The sequence below is a fragment of the Schistocerca cancellata genome, chromosome 1, assembly GCF_023864275.1.
Source record: "Schistocerca cancellata isolate TAMUIC-IGC-003103 chromosome 1, iqSchCanc2.1, whole genome shotgun sequence".
Classification (NCBI taxonomy): domain Eukaryota; kingdom Metazoa; phylum Arthropoda; class Insecta; order Orthoptera; family Acrididae; genus Schistocerca; species Schistocerca cancellata.
In genome coordinates, this window is record NC_064626.1 from 416,870,730 (window position 1) to 416,893,924 (window position 23,195).

At 40.3% G+C, this 23,195-nt stretch overlaps 1 protein-coding gene across 1 annotated transcript in view; it reads right to left on the bottom strand.

Moving 5' to 3' along the window:
• Positions 1-1,762: 1,762 nt before the first annotated feature.
• The window catches only part of LOC126175843 (telomerase-binding protein EST1A), a 328,328-nt gene continuing 306,895 nt past the window's right edge, over positions 1,763-23,195 (bottom strand). The window contains exons 24-25 of the mRNA XM_049922850.1: positions 4,704-4,913; positions 1,763-4,563 (exon numbers count right to left, since the gene is read on the bottom strand). Of these exons, the coding sequence (XP_049778807.1) occupies positions 4,783-4,913 (131 nt within the window). The 3' untranslated portion in view covers positions 1,763-4,563; positions 4,704-4,782. The remainder of the gene's footprint in view (positions 4,564-4,703; positions 4,914-23,195) is intronic.

Consider the following 23,195-nt stretch of genomic DNA (forward strand, 5'->3'; position numbering starts at 1 on the left):
CACAGCCATAACATTTGGCAGCATTTCATTTCACTTAGTTTTTCCATGTTTTGAGAAACCAACAAAACTTCAGTAATCTTAAGTAAACTTTGCGCTGCTTCCAGCTAAGAATCTACACTTTCTGTAGTACAAGTATATTTAGTTTTGGAGATTTTATAGACTTGTTGGTCTACCAACAGGAAATTTCAAACAAGTACTGGAAACAGTACCATTTCTGTTGGTCATTTTATTTCAAATTCAAGTCATTTTATTTCAAATTCTTACATTGTAAAAAGGGTTATTGATCTTAAAGCACCCTACAAGGGTAATCAAGATCGGAAAATGAAAAGTTGTATCTCAATGAAAAAGGAAGTAAAATATAAATTTAAACTGCAATCATGATCAAAAACATTTCTCTAAAGAAAAAGGAAAGCAAGGGAATCCCAAAAAGATGAACATTCAATAGCTGGATTTTGGTTTTTACTAAGCCTTGATCGAACATCCTTTCATATTTATTGCGCTCTAGAATTAAAATAGATTTCTGTGAGTAGTACAAAATAAAACTGCTCCACTCACACAGCGGATGCATGCTGACTTCTGATGACCTTTATACTTCTCTCCCAACAACACGCAATTTGTCTATTTACAGTGATGATTAACTGCTGCATGGTCAACATGAAATGAATCTAATAGAAAGGTCACTATTTCTTTTGTATGCTGGAAAGTTAAATAAAGGAAAGGTAAAGATAGAAAACTAAAAATGGAAGAAAGATCATGAAGAGACTTCCATCAAATGCTGGAATGTGCAGATGGGAAACGAAACAAGGACATGAAATAACCAAAATTTGACTCCTGTGAAGTTAATAAACACTTCAAGTCATAATACTAGTTAATAATAAAACCAGGATGAATAACTGGAAACGGAAATAGGGAAGTTGTGATTGTATTCCTCTTTGTTTTGATTAATCAACTATCCTTCTCATTTCTGTCAATTTTTATGCATGACTGTCAGCTTGTTTACTCTTTAATTGTATCAAAAGGAAAAATCACTGTAAACTTATGAGAAGACAAGAGTGGCTGGCCAGAGAGAGAGAGAAAGGCTGAGAAAGGTCAGAAAGTAGGGCCAGGTTACTAAGACCCTAGCTGAAGGAAGTAGTAAGATTAGGGTTTGACGTCCCATTAACAGAGAACATGCTCTCGGCCATGGCCTTTCTAAGGAACCAATCTAGGATTTGTCTGGATTAGGGAAATCATGGAAAACCTAAATTTGAATTATCGAATGCAGGTTTGAACCATCATCCTCCAAATGCATGTCCAATGTGCTAACCACTGCAGTACCTCACTTGATGTCTCATTTGAGGGGGATCTATATACTATCAGGAGAGGGGGGGGGGGGGGACACGCAATCTAGACCATGGAACTTCCTTTGTGTCAGATGTTCAAAGGGACCTACACTTTCCGTTCTGTTGACTAACTGCAACAAGTAACGTCAGTATGCATAACATAATATGCTGCCCACATTGTCTCTTAGTTTGACAGTTAATACAGTATTTAGTAAAATAGAGCACCTTTTAATGTCCAATTTTCTTTTCCCTGTCATATTACAATATACTTTCAGTCTTAATGAGTAATCAATCAACAAAAGACAAATTGCAACAAGAAGCAAGAGAGTAAGAAAGCGTTCATGCACATATTATTACTGCGCTAATTCAAGGAACCATGTTTCATGCAACACAAACAACATATTTCCAATTTTTATGACGAAAATAATAAAATAATCAAATTAGTTGTTCACTTGATATATTTATTGTTTGTATAATTTGTAACGATGTTCACAAAATTTTCTCACAGTGACAGTTACATCTAGTGGGTTTTCCAAAACATCAAATGTTTCATATACACAGTAAAAAACAAACATCATATATTTTCATATACACTTTGATATTATCTTCATCCAATAAACTGTTTACAAAAATGAACATGTTCATCACTGACAAAAAGCGTTTCTGATGTACAGAAAATGTTCTAGTGCTGGTAAAAGCACTTCATTTAAATGAAGCCATTCTTCTGAAAGCCATTTAAAATAGTTTCTACACCCCATAAGTAAAATTATGATGAACATTAGCATAAAGTGGCCCTGCGGTTGTCACTGAGATAACAATTTACATCAATATGACTTGTGCACAAGTGTTTCCTTGAACTCTACATATAATTTCACATAATCACTCTAATGCTGTGCAAGACTTAAATTAAAACACCATTGCTCAATGTTTATTCTCAAATAAGTGGCTATAATGGCTAAAAAAGATGCTGTGAACTTGCACTACTACAGAAAAACTTCTTGGCAAGTAGATGCGAAAATGCAGTTTGGGTGATTAGAATGAACCCACAAGCTCAGGCACTAGAGATATCTGACCACAGAATGATATATTGATTAGTCTCAAACTTCATTAGAGGTTTAGAAAAATAGTTTATGATCAAATCTGTTTATAATTTAAAGAGAAGCACTTCTGGAAAAATACAGTCTTCCTTTAAAACACAACATCATAGTAAGATTGATCTTATATTTCATACATATATTTATTCATCCTTTATGCAATAATTCCAACTGCCATACATGAGATTATTTAAGTATCTACCCCAAACAATGTGCATAAGTCATTGTTGAAGCACTTCACTTCACGGTACAAGAAGGGAGTCTATTTATTTAACTTCTTGCATACGAAGTTTATATATATATATACATATATAAAGTCATGTCTATCAAGAAGCATCACCAAATAACATACTTCTTATATTCTGAAGAACTGTGCTTTACACACAGAAATAAGATCAAAATTCTGTAATACTTGTCACTATAATATATAAAACATTATTATCAATTTGATGGACTCTCACAGTCACAAAACACTTCAGAAACATTCTGATGATGGCTACAAGATGATCACAAAAGAAGATAAATAGCAATGAAGATACCACTTGTAACAAATACTGTGCCTGCACCAGGGGAAAATGTTAATGAAACATGGACTGATGGTAAACAACAAAGTACAAAATTTAAACACAATGTTCTCACTCATACACTAACATTGGTAATACTGCTCTGTCTTTCGTAAGAGCATACCAATGGTTTTCTTTCTTCTTTTTTTAAAAAAAAAAAAAAAAAAAAAAAAGAAGAAGAAAGAAAGAAAGATAAAGACTAAATAACTAAGACATTTATGTAGTAGAAGTAGGTACCCAAAACATTTCATTTATTATAAGGAATTTTCTACTGCCAGAATGGTTATATCTGGCACCAGCAAACAACTGTAATTATATTTTAATTACAACAAAAATAATTAATTGAACAGGTTTGCTACTATTATTTACACTGATCACATATGCTTTAAGATTCTCACTGACAAAACATCAGTTATAAAAATACTCTTGTGACTTAATATAGATCAATCACGAACGACAGAACACCTTTTTTTTTATATGAAATCAGGCTTAATAAATTTTTCCAATATGATTGTTTGGATACATGATAATCTTGAGACATGAATAAAATTAGAAACATAAGAAACCTTTAAACATGCAATATTTATATACCCACATTTACAGCATTATACTGTGTACATGAACAATTAATTTTACAATCTTGTAATGGTATCCCTATGTGATAGATCGAACACTGAAAATAAACCAATATTTTCAATTTTATCATTGAGCATTGATCACCGCACATTCATCAATAATCATATTCTCTGAAATGCCATTTCCATTTCCTGAGACAATTTCATAACAGTAGTATTATGACTTTATACACTAAGTCTATAAAATATTCACTTTATTGTTGAACAAAGTATCTACATTGGCTTAATGGCAACTTCTTACAAACAAATCCCACTCACACACACGTTAAAGGTATTAAATATAAGTACACGAAAGGCCAGCACACTTGCACAACAAAATTCTACAAGCCATTGCTACACACTTCTGATCACTGCACCAACTTGCACAATTTTTAATGTGAACCACTTACTAAACAGTTTTAACAAAATCCTACACCCGACAAACAAAAATTCAACCAGAGTGATAGTAAAACACATAAATATAAAAATCAATAAATAAGTACATGACATTTACATACCCTGACACGCAGAGAGCTTTATTAAAAGAAAATGAGACAGTGCAGACATCTTAAATAACAATGGACTCACTAACAACAAGAAACAGCCAATAACTTCACCACAATGGAACAACTTCGTTGTCAAGTCACACACACCGTACAATGTATAGACTTATCCTTTGATTTGGTGGGAATGTGATACATTTCACAACCAAACATAATAAAATATACAAATACATTACTGGTCAACATACAGCAGAGCATGCATTACTATCAGTACAGTACACGATATGCACGCAGAGGTAACGACATTAGTCTAAATCAAATTTCAATGTGTTTAGTGAGAAATGATGCACCTCAAGGCTTTTGTACCAAAAAATGAGACAGCCGCATGTTGGGCTGGCTGAGTCTGGAGACATTATGGCACCCCCCCTCACAGCATCATTGCTGACTGCGCAACATACGGCTGCTTGCTGCAATATAAAAGTGTATATCAAATTATATCACTACTAAAAAACAAAACAAAAACTGATTATTAATTAAGTGTGAGCAGAGAGAGAGGGGGGGTGGAGGGGGGGGGGGAAGAGATTTAAGAAATATTCCATCGAACTACCTGGGCAAGTCGGACCGCGGCATTAGCAGCTGCGGCCTTTGGCGGTGGGACCTGTTTGTGTGTGAGTGAGGGTGGGGGTTCAGCCCAGTCCCGCCCACCGCACGAAGTCAGGCACCTCGCGCACCGGCACGTCCAGCCCCAGCGCCTTCACGCGTAGGTTGCGGTCCTCTGTCAATAACACTACCTCCCGGTACAGTCGCCTTGTCTCACCTGCAACATATTTAACATATTGTATGTGTTGTTTTGATATGCCCCGTAGTCCCCAAACTTACAAGTATTTGTTTTCATTTATTTTTATTTGTGTCCATCAACGGTACTGGTAGCTGTGCCTGTTGGAGGAATGTAATAGCCTGTACAGCTGTCGCTTTGTGAATTAAATAGTGAAAGTAAGCTATTAAATAAACACGTAGCATTCTTCTATGTAATTCTTTTAACTTTTTAAATTTATCCAGCTGGCATATATTACACATATAGTATTAAATTATAAGTGTGAAACTAAATTATTTTAATGAATGAATGAACAAATAGAATAGTATTGGAAGTAGCTGTCATTCTTAATATTGATAAAAATTGTTTTCAACGTGAAAAATTCTTGCCTATCGCCATTAAGAATAGCTGTTGACCAACTTACTGTTACTTGAACAGTGAAAATGGCCCTAAATAGTAAGCCTAGCAATTGCTTTACACCAAAAAATTTACAATGTAAATAACAGAAAAAAGAAAAGCCATCAGTTCAGTTACTTCTGTGACAGATGCACACTAATGAAGACTGTAAGGTTGAGCCAGATAGTAGGGGATTCTATCTTTATTTTATTTTAAAAGGTTTATTTCATTCTCTTGTTATGGTCAAGCACTAGCCGGTAGAAGCATTAGCTGGTTGCTTCAGCTGCCTGTAATTTTCTCGTTCCATGGTCTGGCAACAGCTAGTGAGCACCGAGGTGGGCAATCTCGATCACATGCCTCCCTCGTGTGCTGACTAGGTAATGCCACTTAGGCGAAGATGACTAAGTCATGCTTTCGAATTTTCCATGCCACCCCCCCTCCCCCCTCCCCCCGTGGTTTTCTCGGCTCCTGGCCAATCAGGACGGAGGAAATCGCATGGCCGTGCTGGAAGCACCCTGCCCTAGAGTCACCATGCTGCCTGTCGGCTGAAAATGCTCTCTCTGCCATGCGCCCTGTGGATGTGATCATCATCTCTTCCCACTGCGGCACCGAGAACTTTGTTTCTGTAGCTGCCACACCTCCCCAGGCCTGACTCATGTTGCCCACTTGAATTCGCATCTGTTGGTTTTTCTGCCAATAAATGGTCTCATTTCAAGAAAAGGTGTCAGAACAACTTCTTTCAACACATTTGCCCACCGCCTTAGCCACTCCTAAGAGAGCCGTTCCTAAACAAACTGGTGTCAGAATCGGGATTCGTTCCCATAGCAACTTTGTCGATAATTTAAATTCTCCCAGCAAGGGTATCTTGGCAGTAGCCCCATGTTATAACATCATTAGCACTTTTCTATGGACAATGAGCGGTACGCCGTGGCGGGATGCTTCCACTTCATTACGATTTTAGTGCCGAACATTTCGCGCATATAGCATGCGCCAGCCGGCCGCCACGTTCGCACTGCACAGGATGTGGCTGTGTCAGTAGAAACCCACAGGACGCGCGCCGCTGTGCCGCTGCCACTTGAGTCCGAAAAAACCAGCAACACGAGACGAACTTCGTCCACCGCCGCGTGAGGGGCATGCAGCCAAGTGCCGGGACAGCCACCGCCATCAGCTGCCAACACATCCGCCATCACCTGAGGGTCCAGTAGCAGCCAGTCTGCATCTATGACATCCACCAACGATCCTGCCGTTCGCCACTTCACCACGCTGTTCCCGCCACCAGCACATTGAGCCAACTCAACTTCGATGTAAGTCGCAGCGCCGCTTCAAACCTTAACATCGCAGGCCGTCCACCACCAGACAAGGTTATTTTGTGGTCCCTCTTTGGTTTTTTTTAACATTCATTTCTTGGTCACTAGAGCCCCCTGATTTTGTAAACATGTCAATAGGAACTCGAGCAATGAAATGGGATACTCCCTGAGAGGCAGCTGTCTCACAAGATCCACTCGAGGATATTAATGCTAGAATAAACTAATTATTCATACAAAATCAAGAGTTAATCGAGCAAAACCGCATCTTGAAACAGACGCTGGAAGCCAGTGTGTGAACTTCTGTACCTGTGGCTAGCTCCACACCTGTAACAACTGTACAACCCGTGACAGCTAATACTAATTTTGTCACTAATACAACTATCACTACCTCAGCTAACATGGCAAGTGTAAGCAATTTTCCTGCGGCTTCTTTCATTTCCACCTTTTCTGGAAAGTCCCATAAAAATGTGGTTACGTTCGTACAGAGTATTCGTGATGTGGGTAGTACTTATGCCTGGCCGGATGATCTATTGGCCAATGTAGCCAGATTGAAGTTGACAGGCGAAGCAAGAATGTTCATAAAGACAGTGGACGAATTGTGTGATACACATGATTTTGATGTTTTGGCCTGCGGATTAATTACGCATTATTCCGACACCAGAGGTATAGGATATTACCGAGATCAGTTATCAACTCTTAGGCAGATGGCTAACGAGGATTATGATGCTTTAGTAGATCGCATACAAGCTGTATCTTGTCGTACCTATAAGCCAGTGAGAACAAGATTTTGCGCTCGGAAGCAGAAGCTTGTGTTATTGATGTGTTTATTCGCGGCATTGTCCCCCAAATTAGTGGAGAAGCTAAAGCGCCACCTCTCTGTTTGATACTGTTCGTTTCGCAATAGTACGCGAAGATGTATTGGGCTTCTGCGCTGTCACACCGCGTCTGCCGGAGCCATTAGCAGTATTAGCAAGGGAAGTAATTTGTCAGCGTTGTGGGAGACCTAACCACAAGGCAATGTGCTGTCGCGCATCTCTCTACACTATTTGCCAGACTGTAGGCCATCTCAAGAATGTTTGCCCAACAAAGTCGTTATTTTTTCTTATCGGATGCGCAGTCACCGCTGCAACGTGAGGTCAAATCTGGTAAACGACTGGGGGGGCAGGCTCCGCTACCCCCCCCCCCTCCCCGACTAGAATAATACACCTGATGAGGACCAGAGAGAGTAAAGAGATGTAAGTGGCATAGTCAGGAACAAATTAGTTACGATTCTAATTGATACTGGTGCACAAGTTAGTGTGTTATTTGTAGATAAAAATGATTGAAGGGTGCTGCACCCACCCCGATTTCATATTAGTGGTCTTGGATGGAAGTAGTGAGGCTACAGAAACGAGACTTCAACATCACATTAGTGATGACTTCCTGCATCGTTATCAGGGGATAGTGAATTATTGAACGTGAACTGTGCAGTTAGGTGAAGCAATTCATCATTTCGGCAGTGCACCAACCCATCAGATGCAAGGAAGCTATGAAAGGAACCGTTCACAGTCTCCCATAAAACCATGAATGTGGGCAATAAGAACCTGTAAGGATAAGATGCAGAAGTGGAAAAATTCTTTGGATGGATGTCAAGAATGGGAGGCAGCTGAAGACACATTCTGGAGGATCCACTCATCCAGAATGATTTGTTAGATCGTCAACAAGTTTATATTAACAGAAGTATTTGTCGACCAGGAAGAAAACAGAGGTTTTGCAATACCAGTGAGTACAGATAATTTTGGTGTGAAAGATGTTACAGTGCCGAAAGGTACTATTGTCGCTAGTGGACAAGAGATTTTGGAAGAAGTGGGATGAGCTGGGATTCAACAAAGTAAAGACAAGAAGAGACGGAAGAAAAAGAAATTTCCAGTTAGAGAAGTGCATTACGTAGCATCACCATTACGAAATCAGTTGTCAGAAAAGTTAAGCCATTTACATATCAAGGAGAAAAATATGTTACAGCCAGTGTTAGACTAGTTTTCTTGGTTGTTTGAAGAAAGGCAGTTTCTACCAGCTACGGATCTGGTTCAGCACGAAATTCCAACTGCTGAAGCTCAGCCAACTGCGCAGAAGCCATATCAAACTACCTGGCAGATTAAAACTGTGTGCCGGACAGAGACTCGAACTTGGGACCTTTGCCTTTCGCGGGCAAGTGCTCTACCGACTGAGCTACCCAAGCACGACACACACCCCGTTCTCACAGCTTTAATTCTGCTAGTACCTCATCTCCTATCTTCTAAACTTCACAGAAGCTCTCCTGCGAAGCTTTCTTCCAGGAGTGCTAGTTCTGCAAGGTTCCCAGGAGAGCTTCTGTGAAGTTTAGAAGGAAGATAGGAGACGAGGTACTAGCAGAATTAAAGCTGTGAGGGCGGGGCGTGAGTCGTGCTTGGGTAGCTCAGTCGGTAGAGCACTTGCCCGCAAAAGGCAAAGGTCCCGAGTTCGAGTCTCGGTCCGGCACACAGTTTTAATCTGCCAGGAAGTTTCATATCAGCGCACACTCCGCTGTATAGTGAAAATTTCATTCTACATAACTCCAGGTGTAGGTCCAGTGTTGATGCTGATGATGTTTGGTTTGTGGGGTGCTCAAACACGCGGTCATCAGCGCTCATACGATGTCCCAATTTTTAGTCAGTCCAGTCTAGCCTCTGTCACGAATGATGATGATGATGATGATGATGATGATGAAATGAAGAAGACAACACAAACATCCAGTCGCCGGGCAGAGAAAATCCCCAAGCCGGCCGGGAATATACCCGGGGCACTGTGATCCAGAGGCAGTGACTCTAGCCACTAGACCACAAGCTGCGGAAACTAGTCCATTGTGTCTAGCACGCAGGCAGGTTAGTTGCAGGCCCGTCAACTGGCCTCCTTGTTACCAACACACTGGCACTTGCCCGCGAAAGGCAAAGGTCCCGAGTTCGAGTCTCGGTCCAGCACACAGTTTTAATCTGCCAGGAAGCTTCATATCAGCGCACACTCCGCTGTAGAGTGAAAATTTAATTCTAGAAAAGCCATATCGTTTACCGTATCATTTGCAATCAGTAGTCGAAGATACGATTCAGCAGCAGGAATTATTCCGCCTTCCTCAAGCTCGTGGGCATCTCCCGTGGTTGACGTGCCAAAGAAGCCATAAATACTGAGAAAGCCTATCAACTATGTGTCAATATGAGGACGGTGGACCAAGTAACTACTCCGGACACATATCCCCTACCATGTATCGATGAAACCTTGGACCGACTAGGCAATGTAAGTTTTTCACCACACTTCATTTGCACTCTGGTTATCACCGGGTCCCTGTTGCACTTCCTGATTGCCATAAAACTGCTTTCGTTGTACCTATGGGACTATATGAATTTGTAAGAATGCCATTTGGTTTGAGGAATGCACCTGACACTTTCCAGAAATTTGTAGACTTGTTGCTGCACGGATTAAAACTCACAACATGTTTAGTATATTTAGAAGACATTATCATTTTTTCTAAGACCATAAAGGAACATGCAGAGAGATTGAGGGATGTATTGGAAAGGTTGAAAGGAGTCCACCTGAGTGTGAAACTGGAGAAGTGTGCCTTTGCCCAATCGCAGGTACAATATTTAGGACACATAATAAGTGAGGAAGGTGTCAAACTGGATCCCCGTTTGACCACAGCAGTAAAGGACTTTCCAACACCAAGAAGTACCAAAGAATTACCAAAGAATTACAGTCATTCTTAAGCCTCGCAAATTATTATAGACGTTTTGTGAACAATTATCTTACCATTGCTAATCCCCTGACTAAACTATTGAAGAAAGGAGTTAGTTGCACCTGGACCAAGGAATGTGATGAAGCAGTGCAACAAATTCAACATGTTTTGACTCTCTCTCTCTCTCTCTCTCTTTTTTAACACGCTTTCAAACACAAGGTTAGTTTTGTTCAAGTATGATTGCGAGTAGTTGTTATACTTACGTTTGCAGTGCTTGTTTACGTATGTTTTGTTCTGTTTGTTGAAGATGACAAAACGTAAAGGCATTTTCAAGAAACGACAATTTAGAGGAAACAAGTTTAGAAAGCTTTCTGTACAGGAGGTTATGTCACCGGGCAACTATGTTTCTAATTGTAATTCTTCAACAAGTGCATCATCAAAGAAGCTCTCATCATTTCAAGAGAGTTACAACAAATTTACTGTAAGTGACAAGGGGTGCAGTAACATTATAATAAACTTGAGAATATTATCAGATGTAATTTCTAAATTTGTACAATGTAGACAGTGTGGTGAGTCACATGTAGTGGACTGACAAGACAGCCAGTCCACAGTGACGGGTAACCGAAAGACACGCATTTACACACGCCGGCTGGCGTTAGGTCTGAAACAGGATACGTAATGAATGCTATAAAGAAAAGTACGTAGCTGCTGGAATACTTAACTTTAATCCATCATTTGTATACAGCATTCTGGATGATACAAGTGAGACTCTCTCTTGAAATGGTTAGTGGCGCCTTGCTAGGTCGTAGCCATGGACTTAGCTGAAGGCAATTCTAACTAGCTCTCGGCAAATGAGAGAAAGGCTTCGTCAGTGTAGTCGCTAGCAAAGTCGTCCGTACAACTGGGACGAGTCCTAGTACGTCTCTCTAGACCTGCCGTGTGGTGGTGCTCGGTCTGCAATTACTGACAGTGGCGACACGCGGGTCCGACATGTACTAATGGACCGCGGCCGATTTAAAGCTACCACCTAGCAAGTGTGGTGTCTGGCGGTGACACCACACACAGAATGTGAAAATTTGTGAGAGCACCAGTGGGAGAAAAGGCCTAGCAATTGCTTTGGATTTAATTTGCACTAAATGCTCAGCTGTGATTTCATTTACGAGTTCTTCAAAACCAGATGCAAGTGCCCCTTATGAAATCAATACTAGATTAGTTTATTCCTTACAATCCATTGGCAAGGGCATGGCTGCAGGGAGAACATTTTTGTTCAGTGATGAACTTACATCAATCACCAAATAAATTTGAAAAACTGATTGCAGTATTAGAGAAAGCTGTATGAGAAGTCAGTGAGGAAAGCATGAAACTGGCTGCTAGGGAAGCAGTGGAAGAAAATGACGGATTTTAGGATATTGCAGTTGCACTTGATGGAAGTTGGCAGAAAAGAGGACATACTTCTCTGAATGGAGTAGTGGCTGCCACGAGTGTAGACATCAGTAAAGTGTTAGATGTGGAGATAATGTCTAAATACTGCAAATGTTATAAAGTCAATGAACATAAGGAACACACCTGTGTGGCTAATTTTTGAAGAACAAGTGGTGGTATGAAAGTTCACATACAACAAATATTTCATCGCTCCGTAGAAACAAGAGGCGTACGGTACACCAAATATTTGGCGATGATGACAGTAAGGCATACAACAATGTAGTGAACTCTAAGCCATACTGAGATGCCATTATTAGCAAAATAGAATGTGTAGGCCATGTTCAAAAATGTTTGGGAACATGGCTGAGAAAACTGACTGTTGATATGGGAAGATGGAAAATTGTTGACCAGACAGGGTCGGTTAACTAAAACTGAAATAAAAAACTTGCAGATATACTATGGGCAGGCAATTAGGAGAAATAAAGAAAATGTGGAGGCAATCAAGAGAGATGTTTGGGCCATATTCTTCCGTAAGTCCGCTACTGATGATAAGCCATGTGATGGATTGTGTCCATCAGGAGAAAATTTGTGGTGCAAATACAATAGGGTTCAGGCAACTGGAGAATATTATTCTCACCAGCATTCTCTTCCTGCTGCTGTTATTACAGCAAGTAAACCTATTTTCAGAGACTTGGCTCATCCTGACCTTCTCAGGAAATGTCTGCATGGGCAGACACAGAATCCAAATGAATGTTTCAACAGCATAATTTGGAACCTCCTACCTAAAACTGTATTTGTAGGCATGCATACAATGAAACTAGGAGTTCATGATGCTGTTATTACATTCAGTTGTGGTAATATTGGAAAGCGTTGGGTACTGAAAAAGCTAGGAATTAATCCTGGTGAAAATATGATCACTGGGCTGCAACATTGCGATAAAATGGCGATAGCCGATGCAGGCAGGTCTGCATCTAATATGGCCAATAAAGCAAGACAAACATCCAGGAAGGTGAAAAAGAAGCTGGAAGACCTACTAGAGGCCAAAGAAGGGCCATCATATGCAGCAGGACAGTTTTAATTAACTGTAAGTAACAAATTTCAAAAGTTTTTTCTTTAAAGTCAATTTCCCGCAAACTAAAATTTTCAGTATATATGCCCTATTATATCAGAAACTTATCATACATAAATGAATGAAATTTTTCAGAGACTCTGCATAACATAAAAAGCCACCTCTTCCCCATTAGGAAGTCCACAAAAAAATATTTTCTACAGAAAAAAATTAATATTTGTTGTTAATAAATTTAAAGAAGTATTTCTTAAAAACCATAAAATGGATAAAGTAGATTTTAGTACAGGTGACTCTATTAGCATCATGTAATATACAGCAAAAATATTAATAGTTTTTTTCAGAAATGGGTCAAATACTTGCCTAAATTAACATGGGTTAGATAGGCAGGGTGTGGTCCCCTTAAAAGATCCCAGCACCAACTTAACTCATTGGGCTTTAAAATTGAGAGAATTTGAATGTGAGGCGAAACATAAACCAGGCAATTTGCATCAAAACACTGATGCGTTAAGCTGGAAGGTTAGAGTAATTGTTGCCAATTATATTTCTATTGAAGAATTGAGGGAAGTGCAGCAAAGAGATGTTGACTGCCAGAGGTATGAAACTTTGCCCGAATTTTCTGTCAAAGTTGGAATTTTGTATCGAAAAACCCCACTGGGTAAACAAGTAGTAATACCGAAAGAATTGTGTCCTAAGATAATAGCACAATCTCATGATAGCATGCAAGCGTGTCTTAATGGTCTTCGCGCCACCAATTGTCAAATAGTTGCCTGTTATTTCTGGGAAGGCAGACGGCGAGACGTGCAAAAGTATATACAAAAATGTTTGCCCTGCGTTAGGAGGTAATCACCACCTCGAACAAAGATGCCTTTACAATAAGTGCCGAAAGCCACTTGCCCCTGAGACTTAATAGCAGTAGATATTGTCGGTCCTTTCCCTTTGAGTCCACAGAATAACTGATACATATTGTCAATTTTTCCAGATTCCTAATTCTTGTCCCCATACCGGACATGTCAGCAGAAACTGCAGCTCAAGCATTTCTCACCCACTTGGTGTTACCACATGGAAGTCCTGAATCTGTACTTACAGACCAAGGCATGAACTTTAAGTCACATTATTTACAGAAGTTTGTTGACTATTGCGAATCAAAAAGTGGAGAATGGCCCCGTTTCACCCTACAGCTAATGAACGCTTAGAGCGAATCCACTACACAGTTACGCGTATGTCAATAAAAATCATTCTGACTGGGACAGGGATGTCCAATACATCACGTCAGCATATAATAGCCGTGTCCATGAGGCCACTGGATGCTCCCCCTGCGAGGCAGTATATGGCCAACCCATGAATTCGCCTTTTGAAATTGACAAACTGCCCCCAGGGATTAGATCCACAGACATGAAGGGTTTGGCACGACATTTAAAAGCTATTTGGAAGAAAATAAGAGGAAACAATTAAAAAGCTATGGCTCAGCAGTTAAAAAGGAGTAATGAGAGAGCAATAATGCCCGAGTACGAGGTAGGAGATTTAGTGATGATGTACAATCCAGTAGTTAAGAAGGTAAGGACGAAGAAGTTTACTCCTCATCATGAAGCTTAATTCACTGGTAAATGCAGAAATTCAGTTAGCAGAACGGACAGTGATCGTTCATTTTGACAGGGTAAAGTTGTATAAGGGTTCCGAGCCACCTCCGCTTGACAGTGACGCAGAGCCTGCAACACAAGTAGCCCCAGCCAAGAAGACAAGAAAGAAAGTAGTGCAACCACCTATAGCATGACCTAGATATGCTCTAAGGTCAAAACACCCCTATGGATTACGATCCAGGGACTAGGTCCAGCATGCCATGTATTTAATTTGAAAAGCCTTCAGTGAAGCAGAAGAATTAACTGACGGGAAACTGCCGTCATTGCAATATATTCATTTAAGTTGTGCATGTTATTTTTAAGTATTCATTAAGTTTTGGCAACCATTTGTAACAGAAGTTAGGATGTCACATGTTAATAGGGACTGGAGTTTTTTGTAATCATTTTGTCTTGCATCATTCAATGTCTCCAGTAATGTTGTTGTAGCGGAAAAGAGAACACAATCACTCAGTAGTAAGAGAATTAAGGGGAAAAGTTGCCCCTGTCAGTAGAACACACAGAGTAAGAATCAATTAATCTTTTATATGTCAAATGGAATGACACTTCACATGTTGATTTAGTGAACAGTTTGTACAGGAACAGCTGTTAAAGCTTTGCCATAAAAAAAGTATGTTAGTAACACATATTCGAACCTGCCATTAACACAAGATCAGAGGCAACCTGCCGCCCTCCACTTACATTCAAGTTAAACATCAAATATGTTACTTTAAATGTAAAAGGAACCCTACCTAAATGCTATTATATTGTTTCTTAATATGCCACTGGGGAGAAAACAAGGTAAGTTTTCATGATATTACGTGTTTCTGTATACCAAATGCAAAAGAGAAAGTCGCTGGTTAATGCCAGGCAAGATAGCTGCGTGCAGTTTGTTTACAAACCGCAAGCCTTGCCCTCCCCGCCAAGTGAGCGACCATTAGGATTCCGCCCCACCCTGCGCTGCCTTGTGACGTGGTACTCCTCGCTCCCCTCCCTCCTTCCCGCAGGCCATGCACCTTTACTGTGGCGGAGTAGGCCCCCACGATATGCTTCCACATCTTCCACCATATGGTTACAATGTAAGCAACAGACCCGAAGAAGATAGTTATAAAAGTAAACTCACCAGCCTAATATTGCTTTGCAGATTCATCTAGTTTTACTCTAGACTAGAAATCTATTCATATCACTTATTTGAATTTTCAGTATGAAAAGAAAAAAAATATTATTATTATTATTATTATTATTATTTTTTTTTTTTTTTTTAATACCGCCTAATTCACCAAATAGGAGATGTTGGGGTCTCAAATCGGTCTCCAGCTATGTTGTATTGCCACTCTCGCAGCTAATAAACAGATCTAAAGTAGAGTAAAAACCAAGTTAATACTAATCCAGAACAACAGTCCTAACTGCATACCCCACTGTCAATTTCAGAAGTTATTAGCCCCGAGTTTCAAGTAAACGATATTTAAGAGTAAAGTCGTCATCACAGTTCATGCAGAAATATAAAATCTATCAATTACATACATTTTAGAAGAACAGTGTGTCTAAGTGAGTAAATGAATCACGACAGTTCTGTGAATTTTAACAATTGAGTTATCTACATCCCTTGAAAAGAAGGCCCTCCATGAATAAATGTCGTGAATGACTTAAGGTAAGCCTGAAACGAATATAGTAACCGCTCAGAGGAATTTAACTCACCATGTAGTAAGGAAGGCTATCCTGCCTCCACATACAGAGGCCCTTTTCTGCTGTCAACCACCGCCCCACCTTCCACTGGGACCAAGCCCAGCCATCTGTTTTGTATCCAGCCATAATAGGCAAGAGAAACAAATGCTAAGAAAGCACACGCCCCTGCATTCCCGAAGCATCTAAGCCGTGCAGTATAAAGCAATAAACATGCAAAAGCAAGAAGTACAAGAAACATCTACACCTTATACGAGACCATTTTTACCTTCGCTAATACAACTATTACTGAAGTTATTCTTTAATCTGTTGCAACAGTATCAGTGAGAGTGTTTTACGTATGTACTAATAAGGAGTTGTAAAGAAGAGAGAGATAAAAGTTCCAATTGAACAACATGCAAGTAACTTTCAACAGAGTAATGGTCAAAGTAAAATATAAAACCGCCGCGTACTTCAGTTGGGAAAGAGACAGTTCCTACTAGCATTGAACCCATGACCAGCGATGAGTTGCTCGAGATGTCAACTATGCCTCTATCTACGACATTAGGTATACGAGTTCCATTGGCAGTCACCATTAGTACTGTAAAACTATCACTGAACCCGCCTTTCCCAAAGAAATATTCTGGAGTTATTTAGTGCTCGAAGTCCTGCCAGTAGGATGGACCCCTTAGCCGCACATGCCAGAGCTGCTCCCGCACTGGTTAGATCCAGGCATATTCATAATGCCAGCACTCTGCTATCTAGCGAGCGCGACGCCTGCTGCATCTCAGCGCCTCAAGCAGCACTGATTCTCAACATAGAATTCTTAACCACTACACGAGTATTTTGTATAACTTTACACACATTTTCAACACTAAGGAAACGAACAACAAAAACAAAAACCCCGACAGGTAAGTTTTGTCGACATCATCGAGAGGCAAGCAGTACCCTCGAACCGTCGTCAACGAGTATTAGGGAGCAGGTAGGTGAAAGAGTTAACAAAAGGAATAACAATTATAACTCAGCACAATTGGTTAGGAAGGTGCCAACAACCAACATTACGTAGTTACGAGACAAGGAGTACAAATTAAAGCAGGAGATAGCGTACAAAAGAGGTTAATGTTTAATAATATCAAGGAGGGTAATGGCAATTATCGATCTGAAAACTGAAAGAGACGTGAAACCACTTTAAACTAAGACACTGCTAGAGGAAGTATTAACTTGTCACTGTACTATTATACAAAGACATGTCAATCAGTATGGAGATACAAACAAGAGAATACTTATACTTATTTTGCTACGAAATCTAACTGGAGAATAAGGGGAGTTTTGTGTAAGGGAGATAATATTTTGTACTTTTGTTTCTGTCGCAGTTTTGCCACCACGTGTGTCACTGGGATGGGTTGCCAATTACTTGTGTCTAAATACTATTTTCAGTATTCATTTTGTCTAGGTTTTATCATCAATTATTTACCAAAGCAATCCTCTGAGAGTTTTGCCAGCACCAGTAATTTAGCATTGTGTCAATGAGCCTAATATTTCCATGTGTTAATTTGTTGCCAGAGTTATGAGGGTAGTTATTTATTTTGTGGGATTTCAATTATGCCAGAGTAAATTCGCAAGTATTACCCTTTATTTAAGTGTTCACTAATAATGTTCTAGGTAAGAAACTATTTTGGAAGGGTAACTTAAGATTTAATCATGCTTTATTTCATGTGTGTTTGAATGCTTATTTGGAGGGACATGCCACATGCCTCCTTACTTTAGGTCATGTAAACAGAGTAAATAACCCCCACAGGTCAACAAGTCAAGAGATTTTGGCCATACGACTTGTTCGTCAGATAAACCAGAGGGCAACCAATCCCATCCGGCTCTTGCGCCAACTTACTATGTTCCCCCCTAGATGCTAATTGAATAATGAAGGCGCCTCTGCAATTCTTCTTCCCCCCCCCCCCCCCCCCCCCCCAACCTCCGGGACACATTAAGTGAGCAATTTGCTGGGAACCAACCCAGTTGAGAGCCAAAAATGATGTCTGCCCAGGTGTTTTGCCCTCCCCTGTATCACTTAATCTGCTATCGAATCCTGGAAGCTATCCTGTTTTTCCTCTTCCGTCAAGGAGCGAACAGTTTGCTAGTTCGTTCTGACAGTACCGGTACTATCTACATTTCCAGTGACATCAAATGAGATATCGTTCCTCCCTTCTTACAATTAAGCGCCATCATTCATTGTTCTTGTGGGAGAGGTGATTGCCACCGATAAGTAACATTCGATTCTGCTGTCACTCTATGCGAGTGCTAACCAGTATTGGACACAACACCCAGTTAAACTGACTTCAAAAGGACAACCCGTAAGGGCACGTACCTTGCGTGATGCGACCGACAATCGCGCGGTTCCCTAGCTGTCTATGTCATTCCTTAACTTTTCAATTTTGCGGCACAGTCCGCCCTACTCACTTTCATCTTTCAACTTGCAACAGAACACCACCTGAAGAGTCATGCATCTTGTATGAAGCAGCCAACAACCGTGAAGACTTCAGCTAACCACAACGTTCATTACACCTTTAGTTTTCATGCCGCAGCCCATTCCATGTACTTTCATCTTTCGTGTCGAAGAAGAGTTCACGAAAACAGTGTTCCATGCTCTCTGATGATCGCTGTTTAAGCACTGTCAGACACAAACCGCATCTAGCCCGCAGCTTAACTGCCAGTAAGAGGAAATCTCAGTTCAAAACCTGTGCATTCTTTGACATTGTTCTTCCATTGTATTTTCTGAAGGCTCACTGACTACTGAAGCAGTAGTATTTAACTGTATGACGTGTCTCAGGGCACTGCGATTTATCCAAGGATAGATGTGAGTTTTAAGCAACTAGCTGGAGCCAATGAGGCCAGCACCAAGGAGTAATAGAGATGGCAAATTTAGTTGCAAAATGGTGAGAGGATGAAGATGGTGAATTTGGTTTTTTTTTTAGAGATGTTGATTTTTAAGAAGAAGTACGTAGCAGATATCTTGGAATCGCAGTATTGTCGTATAAACGGTTAAGTAGGTGATACCGTCGTGTCAACAATGCGCCTTCATAAAGGAAAAGCTCATCAGAAATTACGCTCAACTTAGTCTTTTCTAACTCAAACCCTTAAGCTTTCTGTTTCCACTGCGGAAGTTTCTAGGTTCTCATCAAGTTTTGTTTTTCTCTTCTCGTTCTAAACAATGTTGACATTCAACGACACAATTTTAATGCTCGAGAACATGAACCCGAACCTAGCAGACGAACTTATCTATTCAATGTATGCATGAACCCATAATTACATGCCTTATAATTATTGTTTTGTTGGTCATCATTGAATAAACCATATCGATTGTGCTCATCTATCCTTAGTCAATAATATTTTACCCCTCCTGTGACATTTTTATTTGTCACTTCTCACTCTGAATCACATAAATACGTTCATCAGGTGCAGGAGCCCAGAAACATGGGGAATATCCTATCCGTTCTGCAAGTAATCGAGAGTGCAAAGTACAGTCAGCACAGTAAACAGTGTTTCCCTCTCATTCTTAGACCCGCCGCTTACTTCCTGCGTAGCGCAGTGACGTAGCGCGAGAAACGGCCTTAAAGTCATCTGCCGCACACCGCTCTGACATAGCTGCCGCGCTGACCCCCCACCCGCATTATTAGTGCTACCGCCATCAACTTTGATGTCGAACACTTTGTACACTGTGTAGTTCGTTGTTCCATGCCCATTGACTTGAAAAATCACTGACCCAGTTCGTTGCTCAGCAAATACTTCGCCTTCACTTCCGCGAATATATTTATTCCCTAACATAAAGGGAGATCAGCTCTCCTTGTAACCTTCAGTCACCTCTTTTGAACCGTGTTTGAAAGTCCTATTGGTGTGCACATCCTATCTTCATTCACTATTCTACACTCAAGGTAATAAAATAAATAATTGTCATCTTTTCTGTTGTTCATGCAATGTATTTTCGCCATTCTGGACTGCTAGAAGGATTTGAGATCATTGTTTTTTTCCAGATTTTGGACGTTTGGAATTACGTGGACGCAAGTGCTCCGCTACCTGGCCTATTAAATTTGCCACTTCACTGTTCTCAACTATTGCCTCATCATGAAGATGATACTTCTGCTGTCAGCTATTTGTATCATTTCCAGTGCTCCTCCATTTACGAACCACCCATCGGTGTCAGGCATCATGTTTGAGAAACTACAAAGTCTATGGTATACCCCACATCATCTAGTGATTAACACTGTACTTGATACTATGCCCCTCATAAAGGATGAGTTAGTGTTGCAACAAACTGCCGATCAAATGTGAGGATATGAATCATTGCTGACATGGGTCAGAAGAAAGCTTTACTGGTATTACATGATCTTAGGCAAAATATTGATCACCTTCAACATGAACTGTGTAGTATAGTTTCAACCGTACCAGCCCCATGCGTGAAACGAGCCTAGTTCAACGCTGGAGGTGCCATACTCAAAACTTTGTTCGGAGTGCCCGATCATTAAGATGCCCAACATTGGAATAAAGAAAGCAGACAAATTGACATATTTACTCAACAGAACCATGAGACGTTATTACGCCAACAAGTACGATTAAAGCACATTGAAGACAATCTGTTATCATACACTAGGCAAATATGCAGTGTTACAGCTATGATACTCCACCAATATGAATCTTTTAAGAACTCTGTACCACAGGACTTAGCAACTATACAAGCCGAGATATCCAACCTTACACTAAACCTTGAAGCATCTGATTCCATACAAACACTATCACATAACGTGCAGACTACCAAACTGCTACTTGTCAATTTACGTGTCACAATACAATTAGGATTGCAAGGAATTCTGAGTTCAGAACTTTTACCTCCCAAATGATTTATTCAAAAACTGTAAAATGTTACCACCGATTTGCCACCGTCAATGCATTTAGTGTTGCACGTACATGAAGTTATGTTACCCGATTATTATGCTATAGCTATGACTCAGTTATTAAAATGAGCCAACACCCTAGAGTTCTGTAAACTCATACCCCTTGCCTGTTCGTATTGTCAATTTGAGTGTTCCCTGTTGCGTAGTCAGCAACCAGACAGTATATACGCTGGAATACAGTGGACATTCTAGTCATTAGTCCAGATCACCAAAAATATACTACAATGTCCCAAAATCAGTTGAATGAATGCATACATGTTCATAATTTCATGTGCCATGAAATCGCCCTTCGAAACCATCCTAAGGGATGTGAGATTAGCCTTTTCTGGAGAAAGCGTCAATCGCCACCCTGTTCACAAACTGTCGTTCGTCTAGCAGAACCCTGGTTTAGGATCATTAGCACAAACCACCTATATGCATTAGACCAACCTACGATATTAACACTTCGTTGCTATGAACATAACTTCCAGTCGCAAACATACGAGACAGAAATCTCAAACAGCGGATTTTTAGCAAACAGTTCGTACTGCGATGTTATTATGCCACTTGTAACCTTTCATGCCAGTATGACTTACTCTGACAGTATTCGCACCCATTTGCCTATGTATGTATGAAACAAAGATGCTTGGCGTGTACTCCTGATTCAAACTATTACCTTCCAATGTGTTTTAATCACACTTGTCAACTGATGTAATTTTGTTTTGATGTTTTATATTTATTCCTTGCTCTTGTGTCAACATAATATTGTTGAAGTGTGTAAGCCCCTTTGTGACCCCTAAAAGGCCTTCAAAGTCTCTACGCCCTCCCATAGTCTAAGGCCCCCTCCGTCTTCCGTGGGAACCTTTAACAATCAAATAATATCTATTTTGTCTTTGAAAACTAAAATTGTCAACATTTAAATAACAGTCGCGTTGAGCGAAATCACATACGGTTTCCACTCCCACGGAAGGGGTGTAATGGATCTGGGAGATGTGTTATTTTCTACTGGATTTGTCGATACCAAATTTAATGAGGGAAGTTGTAAATGTTTTCTTATATTTTTGACAAAATTTTTTTTTTAATTGTAATTTGCCTTATTTTATGCTAATTTACTTATATTTTTGAGAGTGACAGCATATTGATTACTATTAGTAGATGTGACGAAGAATATCAAAGAGACTGATTACAAGTGGAAGCTTGTGTGTTGTGTAAAATGTCTTTGACGCTGGAGTCATCTTTGACTGTAGTTAGTCGGCACTGAACTCTTGGTGTGTGTTGACGGTAGAACAATGTGCAGGTCGCCGTTATAAATATTTGCTAGTGAACACGAAAAAATGAATTATGTTACTACTTTTTTTATATAAACTTTAAGAAGAAGAGGTGGGCAATCTCAATCATGTTCCTCCCTCATGTGTTGATGAGGTAATGCCACTTAGGCGAAGCTGACCAAGCCATGCTTCGGAACTTTCCATGCCGCCCCGCAGTTTTCTCGGCTCCTGGCCAATCAGGACAGAGGAAATCGCGTGGCCATGCTGGAGGTACCCTGCTGCCCATGGGCCGAAAAAGCTCTCTCTGCCACGCGCCCTGTGGCTGTGATCATTTTCTCTTCCCGGTACTGCGGCGCCAAAGACTTTGTTTCTGTAGTTGGCATGCCATTTGGACTTGTCTGAATGGCAGCCACCACTTTTCTTTAACTTCGCCTAAGTTTGCTGCAAACTATGTTTCGCCCACCCATCTTGGCTCACCCTTGCCTACCCAGGCCTGACTCATGTTGCCCATTTGAATTCGCATCTGTTGGTTTTTCTGCCAATAAATGGCTTCATTTCAAGAAAAGGTGTCAGAACAATTTCTTTCAACACATTTGCCCACCGCCTTAGCTGCTCCTAACACAGCCGTTCCTGCACAAGGCTACTCAAACATAACATGTGGACTTTCTCAAAGACATATAAACATGGAGTCAGACATTCCTGCAGAAAATCAATTGGTAGACTGTTCTGGCATTCCCAAAAACTATTATTGTGACCTTAGACACTGTGTTACAGTTTTCACCAGTGCCCCCTCGTTGGTCCTCTGCCATTCCATACTGGCTTATTTTGATTCAAAGGTGTGATGATGGATTTGTGTCTCACAACACATGCTGATTTTTACTAACACATCTTCTTCCTTGCATCTC